The 21,428-nt window shown below is 47.6% G+C and overlaps 1 protein-coding gene across 1 annotated transcript in view; it reads right to left on the reverse strand.

Moving 5' to 3' along the window:
- GALNT15 (polypeptide N-acetylgalactosaminyltransferase 15) overlaps positions 1-21,428 on the reverse strand; it is a 43,250-nt gene that overhangs the window by 13,052 nt on the left and 8,770 nt on the right. Inside the window, exons 2-5 of the mRNA XM_054595410.1 lie at positions 12,033-12,199; positions 9,900-10,104; positions 3,145-3,312; positions 570-687 (exon numbers count right to left, since the gene is read on the reverse strand). Of these exons, the coding sequence (XP_054451385.1) occupies positions 570-687; positions 3,145-3,312; positions 9,900-10,104; positions 12,033-12,199 (658 nt within the window). The remainder of the gene's footprint in view (positions 1-569; positions 688-3,144; positions 3,313-9,899; positions 10,105-12,032; positions 12,200-21,428) is intronic.

A 21,428-nucleotide genomic window follows, 5' to 3' on the forward strand; every position in this document is an offset into this window, starting at 1 on the left:
TGATGGATTTTTGATGGAGTATATCTTTCCTGGTTTGGGTTTTCAGGAGTTGCTTTGATGAAAAAGCAGATATGCTCACATCCTCGTGGAACAGGAAATGAGGACGGTGGCGTCCAGTCTGATTCCAAGGTTAGAGAAGTGTGCCGTGCTCAGCACGTGCTCAGTTGTTCCAACAGATACTTATTAAGTTGTTTGGACCAGACTACTCAATATACAGAAAGCTTGGGATTTGTTTTAGGCTGTGGGTGTTGTGAAAAATAGCTGAGATGCTAAGGATGCTGTGAACGGAGAATGTAGGGGAATGTCTGCACTAAGGTGTGACTGCCCTTTCCCGTGGGCTGGTCTGATAGTCAAGTTCATGGGGAGGGGAGGGGGCAAAATCAAGGTAGGGCAGAAAGAGACGGAGAAGACGAAGGCATGGGAGGTTCGGTACACAGCATTTACTGACTTTATAATTTTCCCACAGCCTCATCCCTGAACGGTGGTATTTCTAATGGCTGCCTCCAGGCTGTGGCCACACACACAGCTCCAGAGAGCCCATCTGGGTCCTCCCTTGGTCCAGGGCATACCTTGAGAGACAGTTCGAGGCTTTCACCACCCCGCAGTGACATGAGCGGGTCATACGCTCCAGTGTTTTGGAAGTAATGCCTGTCCACGGCCACGACCCCACCGGGCAACACAGGGCTCCTGGAGAGAGAAGACAGGAACAGACTGCAGTGCAGAGCCCAGAGCACATCAGGGAGGCTAACTGGGCTCCAGTGGCTGAGAGAGTTGACTCTGAGCTCAGATAGATCTCACTGCTTTTAATGGCAAGACTGAAGCAAAACCACTGTGTCAGAAATCCTGGTATTACGAGAAAAAAAGAGCTGTGGTTGCCTGGGCCTTTTATATCCCACCCCCAGGTACTGCCCCTCTAGGGAGGGCCACAGGGTCACACCTGAGGATCCCCTACCCTTTGGCTTGAGACCCTCTGTTGGGACTTTTGGGAAGAAGGTCAAGGTTAAAGGAAGATACCCTAAGGCAAGTAGCACCAGGTGTGGACAAAGGTCAGCTCTGTCTTCCTCTTACTTCCCTCACCCCTGACCTTACCCCATTCTTTTTGCTTCATGACATTCCACCCCAATTCTAAGATAAATCCACCAGGGCCTGTGTAGTAGATAGGTCGGGCCCACCCTGGGGGAAATATATATGACTTACTGAAATGTATTTAATGTTTAAATATCAGCTTAAACACAGGAAACTAGAACCCCAAATAAAGGAATTAAGATAACAATAATATCTCTCAGAAGGATTTAAACAGGAAAAGACGTAGCTGGGAGGCTTTTGAATAAGTGTGACCCTCCTTTCAGGAAGAATTTTTTTTAATAGAACACATATTAATGCAGCTAACCTCTGGGTATATCTTGAGATGTAAAATACTCAGAGTTCATATTTTTTTTTAATTACCAAGAAAATAGTGTTACATTAACAAAACGACTGACCTTTTGGTTATTAAAAATACTAAGTTATACCAGAATACTAAAAAACAGTATTGTATGTTGCTTGGTACAATTTCCAACTTTGCTGCTTAATATTTGTAAAATCAGGGTTAATTTCTGGAGGGGGAGGATCCAACGCTTGTGGCGGGACACCTGAGAGAGGGGGGCACTTTGCCTGCCTCCCATATGGCTGCCTGGAGAGCCCAGGAAGCCTTTACCACCCTCTGCCCTAGGAGACACCATGGGGCACCAGGCAGAAGGCGGCAGGCACAGCTCTCTGCAGGACCCAGGACTGTCAGCCGAGCAGCATGGGCTGTGGCACGGTGGCCAGGAGAGGACGAGGGGCTTTGGCAGACAGGATATGGGGGCGCAGGCTGTGGGGCCCAGGCATGTCAACCTCCCGCCCGAGACCATGACCAGGGAAGGTGCACCGTGGTCGGCACCGATGCAGGACAGTGTGAGTCCAAGGGGCACTCCCCGCCCCCAGCACTAACTCCACAGAAGCCTGAAGCTCAAAATCAACTCCAGGGAGACAGGGAGAGGTGGTGGTCACACAAGATTGGAAAGGCACTAAATGCTACTGAATGGTTCACATTTAAAAAATTAATTTTATGCTATATGAAATCCACCTCAGTAAATTATTTCCTTAAAGGGGAGTGGGGAGACGCAGCTTGCTTCCCCAGCCTCCCTCAGGATACTTGCTCTTGGAGCCCAGGGTGGTGACCTCATGAAGAGAACGGGTAAGGATGTCCCGCTGAGGTCCCAGGGATGACCAGCGCAAACCTTCAGACTTTGAAACAGCCTGCAGGGGATTCCAGCCCCCAGCTGCGGAGTCATTGCCAGCCAGTCTAGGGAGGGATGGTCCCACGGAGGCCCCAGACACTGTGGAGCAGAACCAACCAACCCTGATGCTTCCCCTGAGAATTCATGACCCACTGGCCCCATGAGCTTAATAGAAGGGTGGTTGTGTTACAGCGCTCATTTGGGTTAGGAGTGTTGTGCACCAGAAACTGTCTGAGACATCCACTTGAAGAGCACAGTTGTCCAAAAACCAAATACTTTAGAAGCAACCCACTTGGTACCTTAGCATTCACCTGTCTGTATCCTTCTTTTATACGGACCTGAAGCCAGGGAAATTCAGTGTTACCTACTGAGACAGATCAGGCCAAGATCCCGGATCAGGGTCTGCCACTGCGTCGCACGGGGGTGTGTACTGAAGGTATCTGGAAGGGCTTCGCTGGACGCCATTAATATGACAGTATGACAATAACAACACTGATAGCTGAGTCCCTGGCACCCTCTAAATGCTTTTTATATATTAAAGCATTTAATCTTTTTTATGTGCCTTTTAACATTTATTTTTGAAGGTGAAGGGCTTAAGAAGTATATTAACTCATTCAGTCTTAACAACAACCCTATAAGATTATAATCATCACTGATGGATTATTGATGCAGGCTCTCCCTGGGAACACGAAGATGGGTAAAGCTTTTATCCTGAACGTGCTTAGTCAGTCTTTTATGCCCAGTTTACTAATGAGGAAACTGAGGCACAGATTACGTAACTTGCTAGCAAACCCGTGGAGCCAGGGTCAGCTCCCAGACAGCCTCGCTGCCAAGCCCATCCTGAGGAAGCAAAGGAGAGGTAGGCTCCGCGGTAGGGCCTCACCTGATGGGGCTGATGGGAGACTCGCGGGCCTTCCTCTCACTCTCCGGCAAAGCCTCCCAGCGGGAATCCAGCTTCCAGTCCAACACACCCCGCTGCAGGTCCTGGGCAGGGTAATACTGGAAAGTCTTCCAGTCAATCACGTCTATGACTGGAGACACCACCCGGCTCCTGGAAAGAATTATAGCATCAAATAAGGAACGCAAACCATTCCCTTGTTGCGGGGGTAGAAATATAATGTCCACTGCACTGCCCAATAGGGCAGCCACTAGCCACGTGTGGCTATGGGGCACCTAAAATATGGTCTGTTCGAATGGAGATAGGGTGTAAGTGTAAAATACACACTGGATTTGGAAAACAGTATGAAAAAAGTTTAAAATCTCAGTAATGTTATATTGATTATATTTTGAAGTGACAATGTTTTGCCTATATTGGATTCATATCAGAATATATTAAAATTAATTTCATGGATGTTTTATTTTGCAATATGCTTACTAGGGTTACTAGAAATGTTTAAATGTCATGTGACCTGTGTTATATTCTATTGAACAGGAGTGTTTTAGAAAACATGTTTTTCCATAAGAAATCGGGGGGCCATTACATCAAAGAGCATGCCTGCCCCTTTCTTTTTCAAAAACCTCTGTCAACAGTGCTGACAATTAGGAGAACAGGGTCCTTGGCTCAGCTCTGCCACTACGGGCTGTGTGACCTTAAGATGGCTGTCGAACTTCTCTGGGTCTCAGTTTCCTCCTTTGTGAAATGAGAGGCTGAGCTTCTTCCCACAAAGGCCTTCCCCAGCTATAATGCTCTAGGACTCTTACGGCTCTTAACCTCTCTGGGGGCCTCTGATCTCCTTGAGAATTAGGGGGAAACTATGGACCCCTCCTCAGAAAAGTAATCATAAGCACATGCACAAAATACTGCACTCAAATTCAGAGGGTCCGTGGGTCCCTGCTCTAGGGTCTGGCTCTTGTTCCTCCCCGTATCATAATACTTGATTGGCTTGAGGGATCAGCATGGCCACACCCCAGAATTGTCCCTGATATATGATGCTCTTGGTGATTGCATTTTATCTTTTTTTTTTTTTTTGCACAGCCTGTGATAGGATGTCCAAGAGGGTGATGTGAAAAATTGGTACAGGTCAGAGACCTCACCTTTAAAATAAACAGGCAGTCACTCAGATGTACTAGGAGCTGCTTTCCACCTAGCCAATGTCTCAATCACATTTTTTTCCTGGCTTCTCTGAACTTCTAAAATCTTCTAAAATTTGTGCAGTTGCCCGGGGGGTGGGGGGGGGGGGGGCGGTCAGGCCTGAACTCAGGGGTGGCTGGCAGGTATCACTTTAAGGAAATGAGGTTCCTGCACAGAGACACCAGCCACGCCATGCTTACGCTTCCATCAGTTCCACCTCTGCTCTTTCCATCGCAGGGACAGCTGGACTGGTGTTAGCCCAGGCCTTACGGAGAGGGCCGGAGTGGTCCTGGCCTTCCATTATCAGCTTTAATCTGTGGCCTTAAGCGCCTGACATTGGTGTGAGGAGTCGCGGGGTTTATATCTAGAGCAACAATCTTGATATGCTTTTCCTGCCCTTTTCACACTCTTCCCTCTGGAAGGTAAGGCGAACTTAATCACCCTTGGTCTACACTATTTTGGGGCACCCTGTATTGACCTAAGAAAACTGAGAAGCAAGATCAAGGATGAAAGGAGGGCACCCACCCCCCCGCTCAAGACTCCACTTACTGGGGAATGAACTGAGCAGATGGGATGAATTTGGCTGCTGGCAGAGCATTTTGAGGAATTTCAGAATCAAGAGCCAGGGAGCCGTGTGGCTGAATTCTGAAGAATCCCATCAAATTTGTGCCATCTTAGTAATCATAACGGGACAAGAAAGGAAATTGCATTCGAGCAGCCACACAATCAATTCATCCTAGGCCTCTGAGCTGTGCCCTTTTGACAAAGTGCACATTACTTTATATCAGAAAATGAGAACTCTACAATTCATCAAATTTCTGTTTTTGCTGTTTTGCTGGAAGCTTGGAGTGAGTCATATGTACAGCTCACTGCTACTAACTGCATCACCCCCGATTCCCAATACCATCTCTTCCTTTCTGAAATCTCCTTTTCTTTCTATTTTTAACCAGACATATGTGTGATTAATCATGAGTCTCTCTGAGTACATTTTGGAAAGAGATGAAGAATAAAATGTCAACGAAGGGGGTGAAAAGCTTTCTGCTTTGGTTTTTATTCCCATGGACCACAGAGGCTGTTTAATCAGGGCGGAATTAAGGAGTAACTGCAGTCCAGTGACTCAGAAATGGTGACTTTAAAAAACCCAAACTGTCTTCTATTTAGCTTTGGGTTTCATACCTACACATGTGAGTAGTGTTCTTGGAAATCATTTAAAGTAAAACAGCAAAGCTACCCCATTTGGCTTGGAAGGAGCTAGAAGCGTCTGCCTACTCCCTCCTTCTCTTGCTTATGAATTGAGTTTTAACTCTCAGGTAAATAAAAGGTGAATCCTTTCTTAAGCCTTTCTAAGCTCCAGGAGGACAAGTGTTTGGATTTCAAAAGACAAATAGGCATTGGAGCTGCCAACAAAGACTGGTTAACTGGACTACCGATCCTGGCTTGGCTTCCTCCTCCTGTCCCCCCTGTCTTCTGAGATTTGACCATTTTGGGTCATACCACACTTCATTCACAGCTTCCTGAACCCTTCCTTTCTCTAAGCCCTAGAAACCTGGTTAGGTTTTCAACATGTGAATGGCAAGAGGGGCACAAACCCTCAGGCCATATCAGGTCAACTAACAAATCACCTGCCAGAGATTCAAAGGCTAATGGCAGTTTCAGCCTTAGCAGATGACCCTTTTACCACCAGAAAGACTAAGCCCTCATTCATTTCATCTTTTTTTTTTTTCCTGGGCCTGGATGTTCCTCTGGGCCTGAGAGATGTAAGGTCATTTGGGAAGTGCATCAAGTTTTGTGGTGTTTGCAAAAAGCTTCTTCTACCAAAAAGCACGACGCTCTGAGTTCTCTCTTCCCAGAGCTCTTGCCGCTCAGGCGTGACTCCAGGACAGGAGCCAGCCTCCCGGGGCTCTGTCATGCCGAGGGGTACGGAGCAAGACGGGGCTGGAGAGTGTCCTCGGGGCATCAGTCCCAGAGGAGGCTGGGCTGGGAGGCACCTTGGGTGCCCTGCTGCTCCTCAACACGCACTTGCCCTCATGCATTCACACAATCGCACTCACGCACACACACTCACACACACTCACACTCACATGGGATATTTCAGACTGCCTTCCCTCACTTAACTCCTCGAAGAGCAGAGGTGGGAGGCAGTCTGTTCCTTGCCCCTCCTTGCTTTGCTCGGCACACTGGGTGACCTCACAACTAGTCTCGAAGACAGGGGACCAGCCCCATCTTCAAGTGGGAAACAGCTTGGACAGCCTCTTGAACTGGCATCACCCCTAAGACAGTGTTGCTTTTTAGCACTTCTCTCGGGACTGGCTCTTTCTCCTTGGAAATCTTCATTTTAATTGAGCCATGACTCTCATTCCTTGGCTTGGGTACTCGGGCTGGCAGTCAGCACAAAGCCGCTGGCAGCTACCATGACAGCTACTCTAGATTTTCATCCTTGTTACTTTATGTAGAATCCAGCTACCAATCACCACATCCTAAGACTGCCTTAAAAACAATTGCTCCTGAGGAAACTGTCCGGGGCTGCGAGGCACAGCTCTGAAGGCAGTGTAGTGCCCGTCCTAAAGAATGCCTCAACTACCCTAGGCACTGTGAATTTGCATGTTTATTTCTTAATTTTCTGGCAGGTAGCATGAAAGTGTCTTGTTCTAACAAAATGAGTATATTGTGACAAAGGTTCTGAGGAACGGGAGTAAAGCGTCATGAGGAAGGGACTCCTTTTACCCATTCATACCATGTTGCCACGCGGCTATTGGCAGACTTGCTCCGTGGGCAGGGAAGCAGGGCTAGTAACCAGGCCCTGAATTCTCTGACCAGGGTCCTGAGAAAGCAATGATTTTGAAATAGTTGATTTATGGTGTATTGCACTGTTTACTCACTATTTCCACTATGCCCTTTTAATGAAAGCTCTTAAAGACCTTTCCTTGCTTTGGGGGCCATAGGTCCTCACCTGGTGACAGATGTCTCTGGCCAGGACCCTCTGAGGCAGCTGGGGCCCCTTTGTTTTCTCAAAGAGCAGCCGCTATTAGGATGCGTACGCAGTGGCTTCCGCCATTTTGTGTTGCAGGAGGTGAGGCAATGTCTGAACAAGGACCCTGGGGCAGTGAAGCAGACCTTGAAAGGGGACGCTGTCCCAGGCCACAGCTCACAGAACACCGCTGTGTATAGTAGAGAGAGATGAGAGTTCAGACCCAGGTGAGGCAGCTTTTCTTTCAGACCCTCACCTGTGAGGGCCTGCAAGCCGAACCCTGGGGCCAGAGGAAACCAAGTGCCCAGGAAGCTGTGAGTGAGGTATGGGACATGAACTGCAAGCCAAGCCAGGGTCATTCAAGGACCAGAGGCCAGTGAGAGGGAGAGAGAGAGAGAGAGTGTGTGTGTGAGAGAGAGTGTGTGTGTGTGTGTGTGTGTGAGAGAGAGAGAGTATGTGTGTGAGAGAGAGAGAGAAAGAGAGAGAGAGTGTGTGTGTGAGAGACTGTGTGTGTGTGTGTGAGAGAGAGAGAGAGAGAAAGAGAGAGAGAGAGTATGTGTGTGTGTGTGTGAGAGAGAGAGAGAGAAAGAGAGAGAGAGAGTATGTGTGTGTGTGTGTGTGTGTGAGAGAGAGAGAGAGAGAGAGAGAGAGGGAACATGGGGAGAAAGTTTAATAAAGAAGGGAGGGGAAGAGCCCAGGAAATTAGAATTTCATGGATTCACCACCTCTTAACTATGGCAGCCTTCTCAGGAAGCCCCATTTTATTTATAACTGGGGAAACAAAGGTATTGCCAAGTCTTTCTCGCTCTGGCTCGGGTGAGAAATCTCCAGATCTGTGAAAAGGGCGCCAAAGGGAGAAGCAGACGTCATGAAGGACTGATTTTAATCAATGTTTTAACACATGTCTCACAACCAGGGGTGGGGATGACTCAATGTTTCTCCCAGATCAGCTTCTCCAATTCTTTAAAAATAAATTCATATACAATGAAAAGAGCAGTAGACCCAGAGTCAGAATACCTAACTTGGCTACAAAGTGTCTGCCTGCCCTTGCATACCTGGTCACCTCTCTGAACCCCGATCCCCCTCTGTGAAATGGAAGCAAAAATATCTGCCCAAAGCATTTCACGGGGGGTCACTGAAGGGTGTATATGAAAAGAGTCTGTTAGGATTATACATACATAAGGCTTAACAATATTAACTCCTAGGTTCCTAAATGCATAAAGGAGCATAGAGAACAGCCTAGCTGTCAAGTGGCTGTTCTCTCTGACCCATTGGCCCTCTTTGAACTTTTTTCAGTAGTGAAATCATGATATAGGACCAGGTGATCTTAAAAGCCTCTCTGAGCACCATCCATCTGTGATACCAAGATGGGAATTAGATGGGATGTGGGCGGGATCAAATTTAGGTTCCACTCTGTGATTTTGAGAACAGACTCTAAGCTGGCGGCCTCGTCCTAGTCCTAGCGCTAAATTTATACATGTCTCCTGTTCTTGTGAGATGTCAGCCAGGAGTGGGCAGTAATCTGTGTCATGGAACTAGGCACAATTAATCCTTCTTGATTTCATTCATGTTCTGATTATTCCTTATGAGAAAGGAATCCTGGGCTATTAACAATTTACTTCATGGTGCTTAAAACTATCTCCATTTGGTGAAATGCTAACACTTTTACCTCCTTGCTCAGACTTTTTGTGTTTTTTTTTTGTATGTGTGGCCAACCCCAGGTCAAATGAGACAATCAACATGTACCATGGGAAGGAGTAAAAGAATAAAAGCCCTGGGCTTGGTTCTGGTGTCAGCCCTGTCTGGCTGGACATCATCAAATACAGCCATTTATTGCCCTCCTACGGTGTGACAGGCCTCCTCGAGCCCAAGGCATGCCAGAGGTGGTCCGAGATGAACTAGCCACCACCATGTTTGGGTTTTCTTGAGTGGGACGTTCAGATGGAGGGAGCTGGTTGACAAGACATGTTTAGGAACCGTGAGTGGATTAAGGAACTAGGGAGAGAATGACAGCAAGATGGGGAAAAGAGAACAGAGAAACAATCCAACAAAAACTTTAAATGTTAGGCTAAAGGGTATGTGGTGCAGCCCTCTCCAACTTCACATTTCAAGGGCTGCCCTCTGTTAGAAAATTAAAGACCCCTTTGTATAAACCAAAAAACCAAAGAATGCTAGTTCTCCATGGAACTTTAGCAATCACAGTGTCTAATGCTTCATTCTTAGGGGAGAGTAATCTAGCAACATTTAGAGACTTTTTCCCAGGTTATGTGACAACCTTGATTAAAATTGCTGCCTTTTCATCACAGGGAGTGATAACCATGGTAAACTGTGACCCTTCCCAGGGGTATTTGCAACTTAATAGAAGCTGTTCTCTAAGCCTCAGTTTCTGTATCTATAAAACAAGGCAGATGGACTGGGTAACCTCCCTTTCGACTCTACTTCTGTGCTGCTTAAAAGCCTGAAACATATGAAAAGCCCTAAGGAATATATCTCTCTCCAGTGGTTGTCTTTTTCAACGACAGATAGATGATCTGCGAGTGGCTGAGCCTGCGAACGACTCGCACTCCCACCTCTGGCTCCGGTCCTCAGGGGGTGTTACCTGTCACCAGCTATTCTGCTGAGGAGGGGCTCCAGCCAGCCCGGGTGGCACTCGCAGTGGGAGTCCATGAAGACCAGCACATCCCCAGTGGCCCTGGTGGCTCCCAACATCCGGGCCCTGATGGCGCCCAGCCTCTTGTTGCTCCTGAGCAGTTTCACTCCCTCCAGCCTGGCCACATATTCGCTGAGAGCCGTCTTGAGCTGTCCTGGAACCGACAGGCTTGTGGTCAGTACAACCTCTTACCACTTGACTGTTGCGTTTCTCAGAGGTAAAAAATTGTGCTGATTTATTGCTTTGTATTCATTTTTCTGGTAAGTTTGTTAGCTCCAAGTCCATTCCCTAGAGAAGGACCCCTGTTAATGAAGCTGTTAAAATTTCTGAACTTGGACGTCTGAGAACCCGTCCCTCGGAACCCGCCCCTCGGTGACGCCGCTGCACTGAGCATTGCTACCATTGTCAGCAGCATTCCTTCTCCCCTTCCACCTTCCTCACTAACAGAAACTTGCTTTTGTTCAGGGCAGCTAAAAACTCACCTGCCAAGACATCTTTGCTGCTTGCTAGTGGTAGCTAGTGGTGGATCCAGTTCCAGGAGAAATATACTAAATAAGAGGATTCTGGAAAAAAACTCTTCTTTCTCTGAATTTTTCTAAATTTGACTGGCCTCTGCCTGCCTGCTTTTTTGTCCTTTTCCTGCCTCGAACATGGACGTGATGCTCAGAGGTGGAGCAGCCTCACAGTGATCATGAGGCCAAAAGCCACACACCAAGCGTGGCTACATGGAAAGCAGAAGGAGCTGAGGACACTGGAAGCAGCTCACAGCCCCGAGGCCCAGCTCCTTTGCCTCTACACATGAAAGGAAACAAGAAGTCTCCTGGGGGGACAGTGACAATAATACGCTTCATCAGCTGATGGGGGAGGGACCACACATGTGCTCTTGAGAATACTCTGCCCCCTGTGACGGTATAGAGAGTCTCTCTGGGCACCGTCACTGGCCAACCCAGCTCAGCCCAGGACCTGCGCACTTGCCCTGCCTAATACACAGCCAGGCACACTTCCATAACCCCATGTGCTCCCGTGGCCTCTGGCCAGTCTGACTCACTGCCATGGCCAGGCTGGCTGAGTTCCCAGCATGAGAAACCTAGGAAGAACTAACAGAGGCACCTGGCCACTCTGTCCTGTCCCCTCTCTGTCCTCTCCCAGATCTCCGCTTCTCTTGGAACAGTCTGATCTCGCCACAAGGCCAGGAATATCTTCCGTAGGCCATTGAGTTGAGCCAGGACTGTAGTCCCCAAGGCCCACCCAAAGACTAGAGCAGTGGTTCTCAAAGTGTGGTCCATGGACCACCAGCATCAGCACCGCCTGGGAGCCTGTTAGAAATGCACATTCTTGAGCCAAATACCAGGTCCAGAAACTCTCAGCATGGGCCTGGGAATCGGTGTTTTCACAAGCCTGCCAAGTGATTCTGATACACGTTCAAGTCTGAGAACCAGTGACCCAGAAGTCGGGCAGGGGGTTTCTCTGTCTCCATTTTCTCTTAGGGACTTGACCACGCAATGGGCTGGTCCCCAGTGGTGAGCTTCCTGTTGGTGGAAACATTCGAGCAGGTTCTACAGGTCTGGGCTCTGGGCCTGACTCCTCTGCTCTTGGCGTAACTCAGCCCTGGTCAGCTCTTCTCTCCGGGCCCCAGCTTCCTCCTCTGAGAAGTGAGTGAATCAGGTTGAACAAACAAGGATGATTTAATGACTAACACGTGTCAGATGCTCTGACCAGTGTCTGCAAGGCAGGGGATGTTCACCAAGTAGCCATACCTCATGATTCTTGAGTGTCTTGGGCAGAAGCTTGTCGGACCGTGAGGAGCTTGGGGCCCGGGGAGAGAGCCCAGGGGAAGGCTGGAGCGACCCTCCTGAGACTCTTGCCCTGCTTGTCTGCTTCGCCTTTTCTGTCCCGTTCCCCCTCTTCTGCACTGGTTGCCCTGGGGGGCTCTTCGGTAATGAATTACCTGCACCTGAATTCTCATCTGGAAGTCTGCTTCTAGGGACTTTTCCTAAACGGGTTCTGTACCCCCGTGTTTGCATGGCAACCCCCCCAGGATTCCCTCCCACCTGATGGAGCCTGGAGGAAGCCCACAGCCACCTTGCTGGCTGAGGTCGTCCACGAGGATGATCTCCTTCAGGAAGGCCCTGGGCGCTGTGTCGAGGATGCTGTGCACGGTTCGCAGGAGGGTGGACCAGGCCTCGTCGTGGAAACAGAGGATGATGCTAGCCGTGGGCAGGCTCTCCTCAGGCTGCTGCTGCAGGCACCTGCAGGGACGAAAGCCAGGGAGCCATGGGGAAGAAAGGCCATAGAAGGTGCTCAGCATCCTCGAACCCATCCCCCCAGGCCCTGGCTGGGACTGCTCCAACCAGATGGCTCTCCTCCCAACTCAATAGGTCTCCCAGGGTTTCCTTAAAATTTCCATGTAAAGAGAGCCCACTGCACCCCCACAGTGATGCTGTGCACTCCCTCCCAAGAGCTTCTTCCCAATGTTCGATCCCCGCCATCCTCAGGGCAGTTGAGAGGTGTTGCCACCATTCTCAGCAGATGACAGCCCTGATCTGTAAAATGGGAACGAGTGATTTATTACCAACCTCAGAGAGCTGCTGTGAGGCCTAAATAAAATGACATACATAGTGAGTGTCCTATGAACAGTAATTGTCATCCGTTTAAGGGCAGAGACGTTATTTTCTTTATTTTTGTATTCCTACAACCTAGCATAGCACAAGCCGCATAATAGATGTTTATTATTATCTTTGAAGAAGGGACAATGATTAAACATTTGTGAATGCCAGCAATGTGTCAAACACTATGCTAGGCCCTTTGTACCCTTTATTGCATGTTCACCCTATGATAAGTCTGTGGATTGGGCTCTTACCCCATTTTACAGATAAGAAAACTGAGGCTCATTAGAAGACAATACTGGTTAAAGGGCCCATCACCGATAAGCGGCAGAGCTGGATATTTTCCTTCAGAGCTATCACGCCCTTTCCGCTCTGCTAGTTCACGGCTGGATAGAAGGGCTTGTGTGGTGTTCAACCTCCGCTGGGAGGCTGGCTGGCTCCCTCCTCCTGTCCAGGTGAATAGGAAGCTCTGTGTTTGCTTTGCATTGCGCCGCCTGAGATTTCTGAGTGAGCCCACGGTGGCACTAACTATGATGATGGCCTGTTGCATGGAGCAGGGTGTGGCTCACAGTTGCTCACAAAGGGCACTTTCCTAAAGCGCTTTTCCAAGGTGCTTCTCTCTAGGTTTTAACTGTTAAAACCACACCCCTCCTCAGAGGAGTATTTGCTTTGGAGTAGTGGATGTCTCATGGACCCCAAACTTCCAACTTCTAGAGGCACCTGTGGTGGTGGAACTGCAGGCAGAATGACAACCAGACTGGCCCTGCCTGAGGGAAGTGTCCTTGTAACCATGTCAGCCCATTAAGGCTGCTCATTAGCAGTGTCCTCTGGCTGGCGGACCCCTGCCCAAGGCCGGAAGCCTCAGTGAGCAGGAGACCGACGCGTGGCTCTCAGCGCAAAATCTTATTGCGGGAGGGGAAACTGATACCAAGTAAGTGCTTTAAGGGCACAATAAAACAGCATTCCTAAATAATATTTTTTTTAAAGCACACGACCGTCTCATAAACTAGCTATGCCAGTCATTTATCAGTTTGCATATTTATGCGTTATTCCTTTCCATAAAGGATTTGAAGTAACTCACAAGATATATGTACAATAAAATAATGCTAAAATATAAATAAGGATAAACAGTCAGGAGCAGGGAAATACAAAAGCATAGAAAGTCAGCATTTGACATGAATATATAGGCCATAGGGCTTTGTATTTCTAGAGTGAATTTTTGAATGTGGCTCTGGGCTTCCTGGTAGCCAACGGAAAATGAGAGACTTGTCCTGCAACAGAACTGTTGCCATCAGAGGAGTTATAGGCCATTGTTTTAGGGAAAGTGATGTTCTTTCTGGTACTTCTTTCAGTTTCATAACTTTTTATTTTGCAATAGTTTAGGACACTCAAGAAGTTGCAAAAATAACACAGAGAGTTCCTGCGTTATCTACGTTCAGCCAGCTTCACCCAGTGGTAACATCTTACCTAACTATGGCAATGCTCAAAACCAGGAATTTGACGTAGTTCAACACCATCAACTCAAATACAAACCTTAATTGGATTTCACCAGTTTTTGTATCCAGCACTAATTTTTTAAAGGAATTTTCTATGGACTTGAGAAAGAAATGAATACGGTGTCCGTAGAAGCATCTTGAAGACAAATAAAATAATGAACTTTACATGGACTTTTACAGTCTGAGCTCAGAGCTGTTCAAACATGTCCAGAGTGGAACCCATTACTGGCAAGATTTTAGGAAGATAACTGAGTCCTCCCCAACCCCCACACACCTGCTGCGTCTTTCTCTTACCTCTTCAGCCTCCCTCCTCCCGCTGACCCCAGAGCACCACTGCATGGCCTCATGGAGCTTTCCTCTTCCAATCCCCCTGACTTTTGAGCATTTCCACTCTGCCCTAAGAATTGCTCTAGAGCTGCTCACACACAGATTCACAACTTCCTTAGAGGTTTCTCCATTGCCTTTGTGGCCGTGGGCACAGACAAATCCACAGGCGCCTTGTGGGGCTATGAAAAGAAATCTTGCCTCAGTAAATTCAATGGACATGAAAAAAACCTGAAACATTCCTTGGGCAATTACCAGGGGGCTGATCTGGAGAGGAATTTGGGGACAGAAAGATCTGTGTATGAAATTCCTGTGGGTGCAATTTTATAGGGACCAAATTTCATCACCACAGGGCAGAACACGGCCATGCCTTCCCACGAGACTAGCCCTGCTTTCTAGCCAAATCCAGAGAATGTGAGGACCAGGAACAACATGAATGTGTGATGTGTGCATGTATGTGTTATGTGTTTGTGTGTGTGTGTGTGTGTTTGTCTTTTAAGTGAGGTGATTCAAAGAGCTTAGACTTTGGAATCAGACATATTTAGATTTGAATCTTCACTCTCCTGCTTCCTAAGTTCCCATGGGCGGTATACTCAATATTTATAAGCCTCAGTTTCCTCATCTGAAAAATAAGGATAATAATATTCACTTTTGGGGCCTGCTGTGATAATCTAAGAATAATTACAGGCATGTAATAGACAGTGGATATTTTATAGCTACCTTGGAAAAAGATACAATGTGATTAGCACGTGTATCATCTTTGTAAAATATCATTATCTTTAAACAACCACTCTACAGTATAGCATGAGATGCCTCCTGAACTACTTTGGGAAGTGAGTTTTCCACATCTGCACAACGTTAACAGCACCCACTTCAAAGCTTTTGTAAGAAACAAGTGCTTAGCACAGCACATGACAGGGGCTCCATCAACGAAAGAGCTTTGTATGGAAACTCCAGCTCTGCAAGACCGCACTCCTGGCATATTCCTCAAAGTCAGGCTGCAGAAGAGCTTCCTGCTCTGCTCAACAGCCAGGGTCCCAGGGCTACTGACGTCCTCTCTTTGACCTCAGGGAATGGTGCTGTCTGCGGAGAGGCAGTCAGGCATGGATGCTGGAACTCTGCCACATCCTAGCTGTGTCAATGAAGGTGGGCAAGTCACTTAGCTCCTTGGTGCCTTGGTTTCCTCAGGACGGTGATAATAGCATCCACCTCATAGAGCTGCTGTCACGATGCATGGCCTTCATGAAGCACCCAGAGCAGCAGCTGGCAGAGTAAACGCTGTGTAGGTATTTGCCGCTGTTATTGGAAGACGTGCTTTACTGTAAGATGTACCCCTGAGGCTCTTCCAGCCTTGGAATTCTGTGTTCTTGACTCTTTGGGGCCCCCTGGGGGTAGGAGAGGGGGAAGGGAAGAGGGAAAACCAGGGCAGCTGGAGTTTTAAAGAGAATTTCATGAGAATCTCTTCCTCTCCAGCTGGCTTGCTCCCGAATTTCTAGGTTTTATGGCTAGAAGGAACTGTGCTCTCTCTTCACAGTGAGAGAGGATGGCTAACAGATAAATGGGCAAGGAGTGTGACTGGGGTAAACTTAATAGGTTGCTAAGGATTTGGAAACACCAAGTGGGTTTTTGAGAGTTATTCCAAAGCTAAGGAAGATGCCTCCCTCAGCTCTGTGTGTGTGGCGGGGGATGGCGTGTTGGGGGGGGGGTGCAGCAGGGTTTGGGGGTGTCCTGGCATCAGCCCAGAAAGGATTTGTATCTGCTCCATGGCAGAAGCTCATACAAACTTCAGGACAGGAACAGACAGCTTTGGGGCTTCTCAGGCAACTGCTAAACGGCCAGGTGGCAAGAGCTGCAAATAGCTGTAGAGATAATCTGATGTTTGAGGGGAGGATAAGCACGGGCTCTGTGTGAATCCTGTGGCCTGAGAGAAGGCCCAGCACCCTCGGCCTGGCCCCGGAGTACAGCGCTAAATATTATGAACACTGGCAAGGCCTCGTGCGTCAGGCCTGTTAGATGCTTCTGAGAGGAGTCAGGGGTTGATTGTTTCTTGGGGGCACAATGACCTGGACGAGGTGGCCTACGGATGGTGCAGGCTGTGTAGCCCCCAGACACCAGCAGAAAGAACGGCTACCAAGTATGCGCATGGGCTTATGGCGGTCCAGGGTCATGATCGCGGGGATGGGCTTTGTCAGCCTGTGGGAACGATGAGTCTTGTGAAGATGGGCGAATGGAATGAGCCCTCCCTCTGTCTGAAGGCCCAGCTGGCAGGGCAGAGTGGAGGAGGGCATGACATGTGATACCTGAGGGCAGCCAAACTGCAACTCCATCCACCTTGCTCAGAAACTGTGTCAGCTTAGAGCAACTTCGGACGAAGCTGTATGTGAAGTGGCTAGATCCTGCGTCTGTTCTTGTGTGTGACTTGGACAGGCACCACAAGCTTCTGATAACCACGCTTTGTTTCCATAATTTCCGGATCCACAGGCCTACTTGCATCTATAGCAACCAATTTTTATTTTTCATAATCTTCTTGATTCCAGTAAGTCCTTCTTAAGCATGTACTTACTTAACCTCAGGTTTCTCATCTGTAAAATGGAGTTGTTGGAAGGATCAAAACGGTTAATATATATAAAGTACTTAGCCCAGTGCCTTGTTCATAGTAAAAGTTCAATAAAGGCTAATTATTGTTATTATTTCTTGCATGTCTCCCATGTGCCTGGATATCTCTCTAGGCCTCAATTTCTTCATCTATAAAATGAGGATAAGGATAACATGTAGTTACTTCAGATGGCTCTGTAAAGATTATATAAGCCAAGAGATGTGTTGCGTGTGCTTTGTCCATAGCAAGCTTTCAATCAATGGAAACTGTTACTGTTACTCAGGTTAGTGCTATGTGCTGGCTGGCTTCTGGTGGTAGAGAGCTCGCCAGATGTTCTTGGAGTAATTTGTAGAATTTTCCCATATGCTGTCTCATTTAATCCTCATCCCCTTCATTGGGGCTGTTGCATTGCCCAGCTCCAAAGGGCACCATGCTTATAGAACACCATGCGGCGGTGTCCCTTGGAGTTGGGGCATGGCAGTACTGTCCATCATACAAGGGCACAGGCAGAGAAAGCCATGGGAGTAACTGGAGCTCAGGCAGACCCCCAGCTGGTTCCAACTCCCCAGAACACAGGCCTAGCAGGGTGATGTTTGCAACGACCCAGGAGGTCATGGGGAGCAAAGGCCTCCCATCTCCTTGCTCATGCAGGTGGATTTGGAGGCTTCCAATTTGTCTGTTAAAATGCAGAGTGAATTCCCCTCCGGAGGGTAACACCCATGATGGCAAGCATCCCCTAACTGTTCAGCTATGTGAGTGTGTACGGTTTCAGACATGCTGGGGGAACCAGTAAGGAAAGGTCCAGATTGTGGAGCCCAGCTCGCCTGTTTATGGGAGCGCTGGAGTCTGATGTCACCAAGAGGAAGCTGGGTTCTAAGGAGTGAGAGGGCACAAGGAGGGAGGTGGGGAATGAAGAAAGGGAGGTGGTCCCAAGGACCTGTCATCTGCTTCTGCTTCACAATATACCCACTCTTCCTGCCCCTTCTTATCCAACCCCACAGAGCTTTGCGGGGTGGAGAGCGAGGGGTGGGTAGCCCAGAATTAGGGAGAGAGTTTGAGTCAGTGATTCAGAGAAACTGCTGGAGGCTTTAACACAAATCCTCTAAGGCCAACAAGGATCTTTAGAGGGGGCCTTAAAGTTAATTGAGGCCAATGCCCCCTACTCTTTTGTCGGGTATGAAGAAAGCACAAACTCGCGTGTCTGCAGAGGCTGACAGGCAGCCAAGGGGTCACTGTCCCTGCTGTTCACTGGCCGAGGGACACCTGGCCCATGGAAAAGTAGCCAATGTTCCCAGGAGGAGATTCACCCCAGGGTTGCCAGATCTTTCTGGTTTTCAGAAGAAGCCACACATCTCAGTTGTTTACATGAAATCTCTTGGTTTTCATAGGTTGGTTACTAATCCAATGTTTAAAAAAAAAGCAAAACTGTGTGGCCAAACAGCATGTCTATGACAGGACAACCTGTGGGCTGCCATTTTGTGATGCCCGAGTTTCCTAACTCCTGCGATGCCTGTGCCTTCATCCCCAGACAATATTTCGCCCTCTTTCCCCCCTCAAAGGCCCCTCCTGCAAGTGGATCCCACACCACATTTACGGCCTGCGCCAGGATGCCGGTCTGGAAGGAAGAGCGTGAGATGAGGTGTGAGAGGGGATTTTCCACGGGGGCTGGAAGAAGACCCTCCATCCTGCTCAGACCTCTGAAACCCCCCCGAGTGAAGGGAGGTAAGGGACCTTGGACCGGTCTGCCACGTCTCTCCTCTGGGCTCTAGTTCCCACAACTGATAAGTGAGGGGCTCATTATACAGAGTCTAAAGACCCTGCCAGCCTTGAACCTGGGATCACCATGGGGTAATGGGGGGTTGGGGCAGGCCGTGTAATGGTAGCGTCCTATTAATACCCATCATAGCCGCCATTTAATGGGGCAGAGTAGGTAGAAGTTACACGCATCTCCTCCTGGGACTAAATCAGAAACACAACTAAATTATAGGGCAAGCAACCTGAATAACACACTGAACGCAATTTAACGAGTACGCCGGTATACTGAATGCTGTGTTGAATACTTTATGTGCACTACCACATTTAATCTTCCAGCTGCCCTTTGAAATAGCTATTTTCATACGTGTAAGGATGGTCCCAATAATTCTGTCCACCTTGTCCATACATGTTCCTTTGCAATGTGACTTAGCGCATTTCTCATCAAAAGGTGAACTCTAATTCTCCACCTTCTGAACCTGGCAGGACTTGTGACTTTCTTTGACCAATAGAATGTACTGGAAGTGACAGTGTGGGACACCCCAGATCAGGCCTCAAGAGTCATTGCAGCTTCTACTTGCTGCCATGAGATGCCATGCAAGGAAGCCTGTCTAGCTTAAAGGAGGACAAGAGGCGACTTGGAGGAAAGCTGAAGTGGCTCAGCAGAGGACCCGCTCCCCATGCCAGACACGAGGGAGGCCATGTTGAATCACTGCCTCCCAGATGGCAGCAGGAGGGCCCCAGGGGAGAGAGGCAGAACTCCCCAGCTGAACCCAGCTTGCGTTATAGGATCATGACCAAATACATGGCTATCGTGTTAAGCCACTATTTTTAATAACAATTTTATTGAGGCATAATTTGCATACCATAAAATCCACCCTAATACAAGAGTACAATTCAGTAGTTTTTAGTATGCTCGCAAAGCTGTGCAATTATAGCCACTATCTCATTTCAGAACATTTTCATCAACCCCCGACAAAACCCGCTGTGCATTAGCAGTCACTCCTCAGTCCCCTGACAACCACTAATCTATGTTTTGTCTTTATGGATTTTCCTACTTTAGGCAATTCATATAAATAGCGTCATATAACATGTGGTCTTTTGTGTCTGGCTTCTTTCACTTGGCTCAATATTTTCTAGGTTCACCATGCTGTATCCTGCGCCAGTACTTCGCTCCCTTTTCATGCCAAATAATATTCCATTGTTTAAATATACCACACTTTATTTATCCATTTATCAGCTGGTGGCCACTTGAGGGTTTCCACTTGTCGCCATCATTAGTATCGCTGCTATGAACACTTACATATATAAGTTTTTGCTCAGACATATGTTTTCAATTCTCTTGACTATATACCTAGGAGTAGAATTGCTGGGTCATACGGTAGTTCTATGTTTAATATTTTGAGGAGCTGCCAAACTGTTTTCCAAAGTAGCTGAACCATTTTACATTCTTATCAGCAACATATGAAAGTTCCAACCTCTTCACATCCTTGTCAGCTCTTACTATTGTCTTTTTTATTTTAACCATTATAGTCTGGGTGAAATGATTTCTCATGGTGGTTTTGATTTACATTTCCTTACTGGCTAAAGATTTGAGCATCTTTTCATGTGCTTTTTGACCATTTCTATATTTTTTTGGAGAAATGTCTATTTAAATCCTTTGCTAACTTATAAATTTGCTGTCTTTCTGTTGTTGGGCTGTAAGGGTTCTTTCTGTATTCTGGATATCAGTCCCTTGTCAGATATATGACTTGCAATTTTTTCCTCCCATTCCTGGATTATCTTTTTACTTTCTTGGAGCACACAATTTTTAAATTTTTATGAAGTCCGATCTATTTTTTAAGCCCCTAACTTTTGAGGAGGTGTCTTGTGCAGCACCAAATAATGGAGAAACATTTCCATTTTAAAGATGAGGAAACCAGAGCCCAGAGAGCTTAAATGATTTACCTAAAGTCACACAGCAAATGGCTGATGGTCAGTGTGACTCCACACCGAGTGCTCTTAACCAGCATATACATTGCCGTCTTGAACGAAAGGAGGATGTTCTGGATTTAGGCTTAGGTTCCAGTGTCCAAATCACAGTGACAATAATGGAGGGTTATTTGAAGCACATGTAATTCATTGGCTCCTTCATATGTTCTGAACTATCTATACTGATTAATGAAGACCCTCATTTAGATCCCTCTGCCTCGGCTGCCTTAGAAATTTGTTTATGTCTAGCCATGCTTAGTAGATCATGCTCTCACTTTCTTCAGCAGACAGTATAAGCATCAATGTTATGAAATCTGCTTTGCGTGTCAAGGCCAAGCTGTAGAGGACGCTGTCTTCTCTGTCACTGTCTCTTCTATGAGGCTTTGGTGGGGGAATTCCTGTCGAAAAGAAGGGCCAGGAAAAGCTCCTCCTCTGAGGACCTGGTGTGTTTCCTCCCCATGAACAATAAGAATCATTGTTTCCTTTCTCAATTTGGCTGCCAAGAAGCTCAGAGTAAGGAAATAGGGTATTTAGTTATTGAGAGGGTTTAATGCATTGCCTATCTCTACTCTAACTTCTCTTTGATTTGACCTCCCATCTTTCCATCCAGCCACTTAACAGATATTTACTGACAACCCACTAATATGAAGGCTGAAAGATGAATTAAGTCGGTGGGATCTTGGAAGCAGAATCTGCAGGGCCCCTGTCGGGACCCCTAGGGCCACATCGTCAT

This window comes from Pteronotus mesoamericanus, unplaced genomic scaffold (genome assembly GCF_021234165.1).
Source record: "Pteronotus mesoamericanus isolate MK-2021 breed Mesoamerican mustached bat unplaced genomic scaffold, CSHL_Meso_final scaffold_54, whole genome shotgun sequence".
Classification (NCBI taxonomy): Eukaryota; Metazoa; Chordata; class Mammalia; order Chiroptera; family Mormoopidae; genus Pteronotus; species Pteronotus mesoamericanus.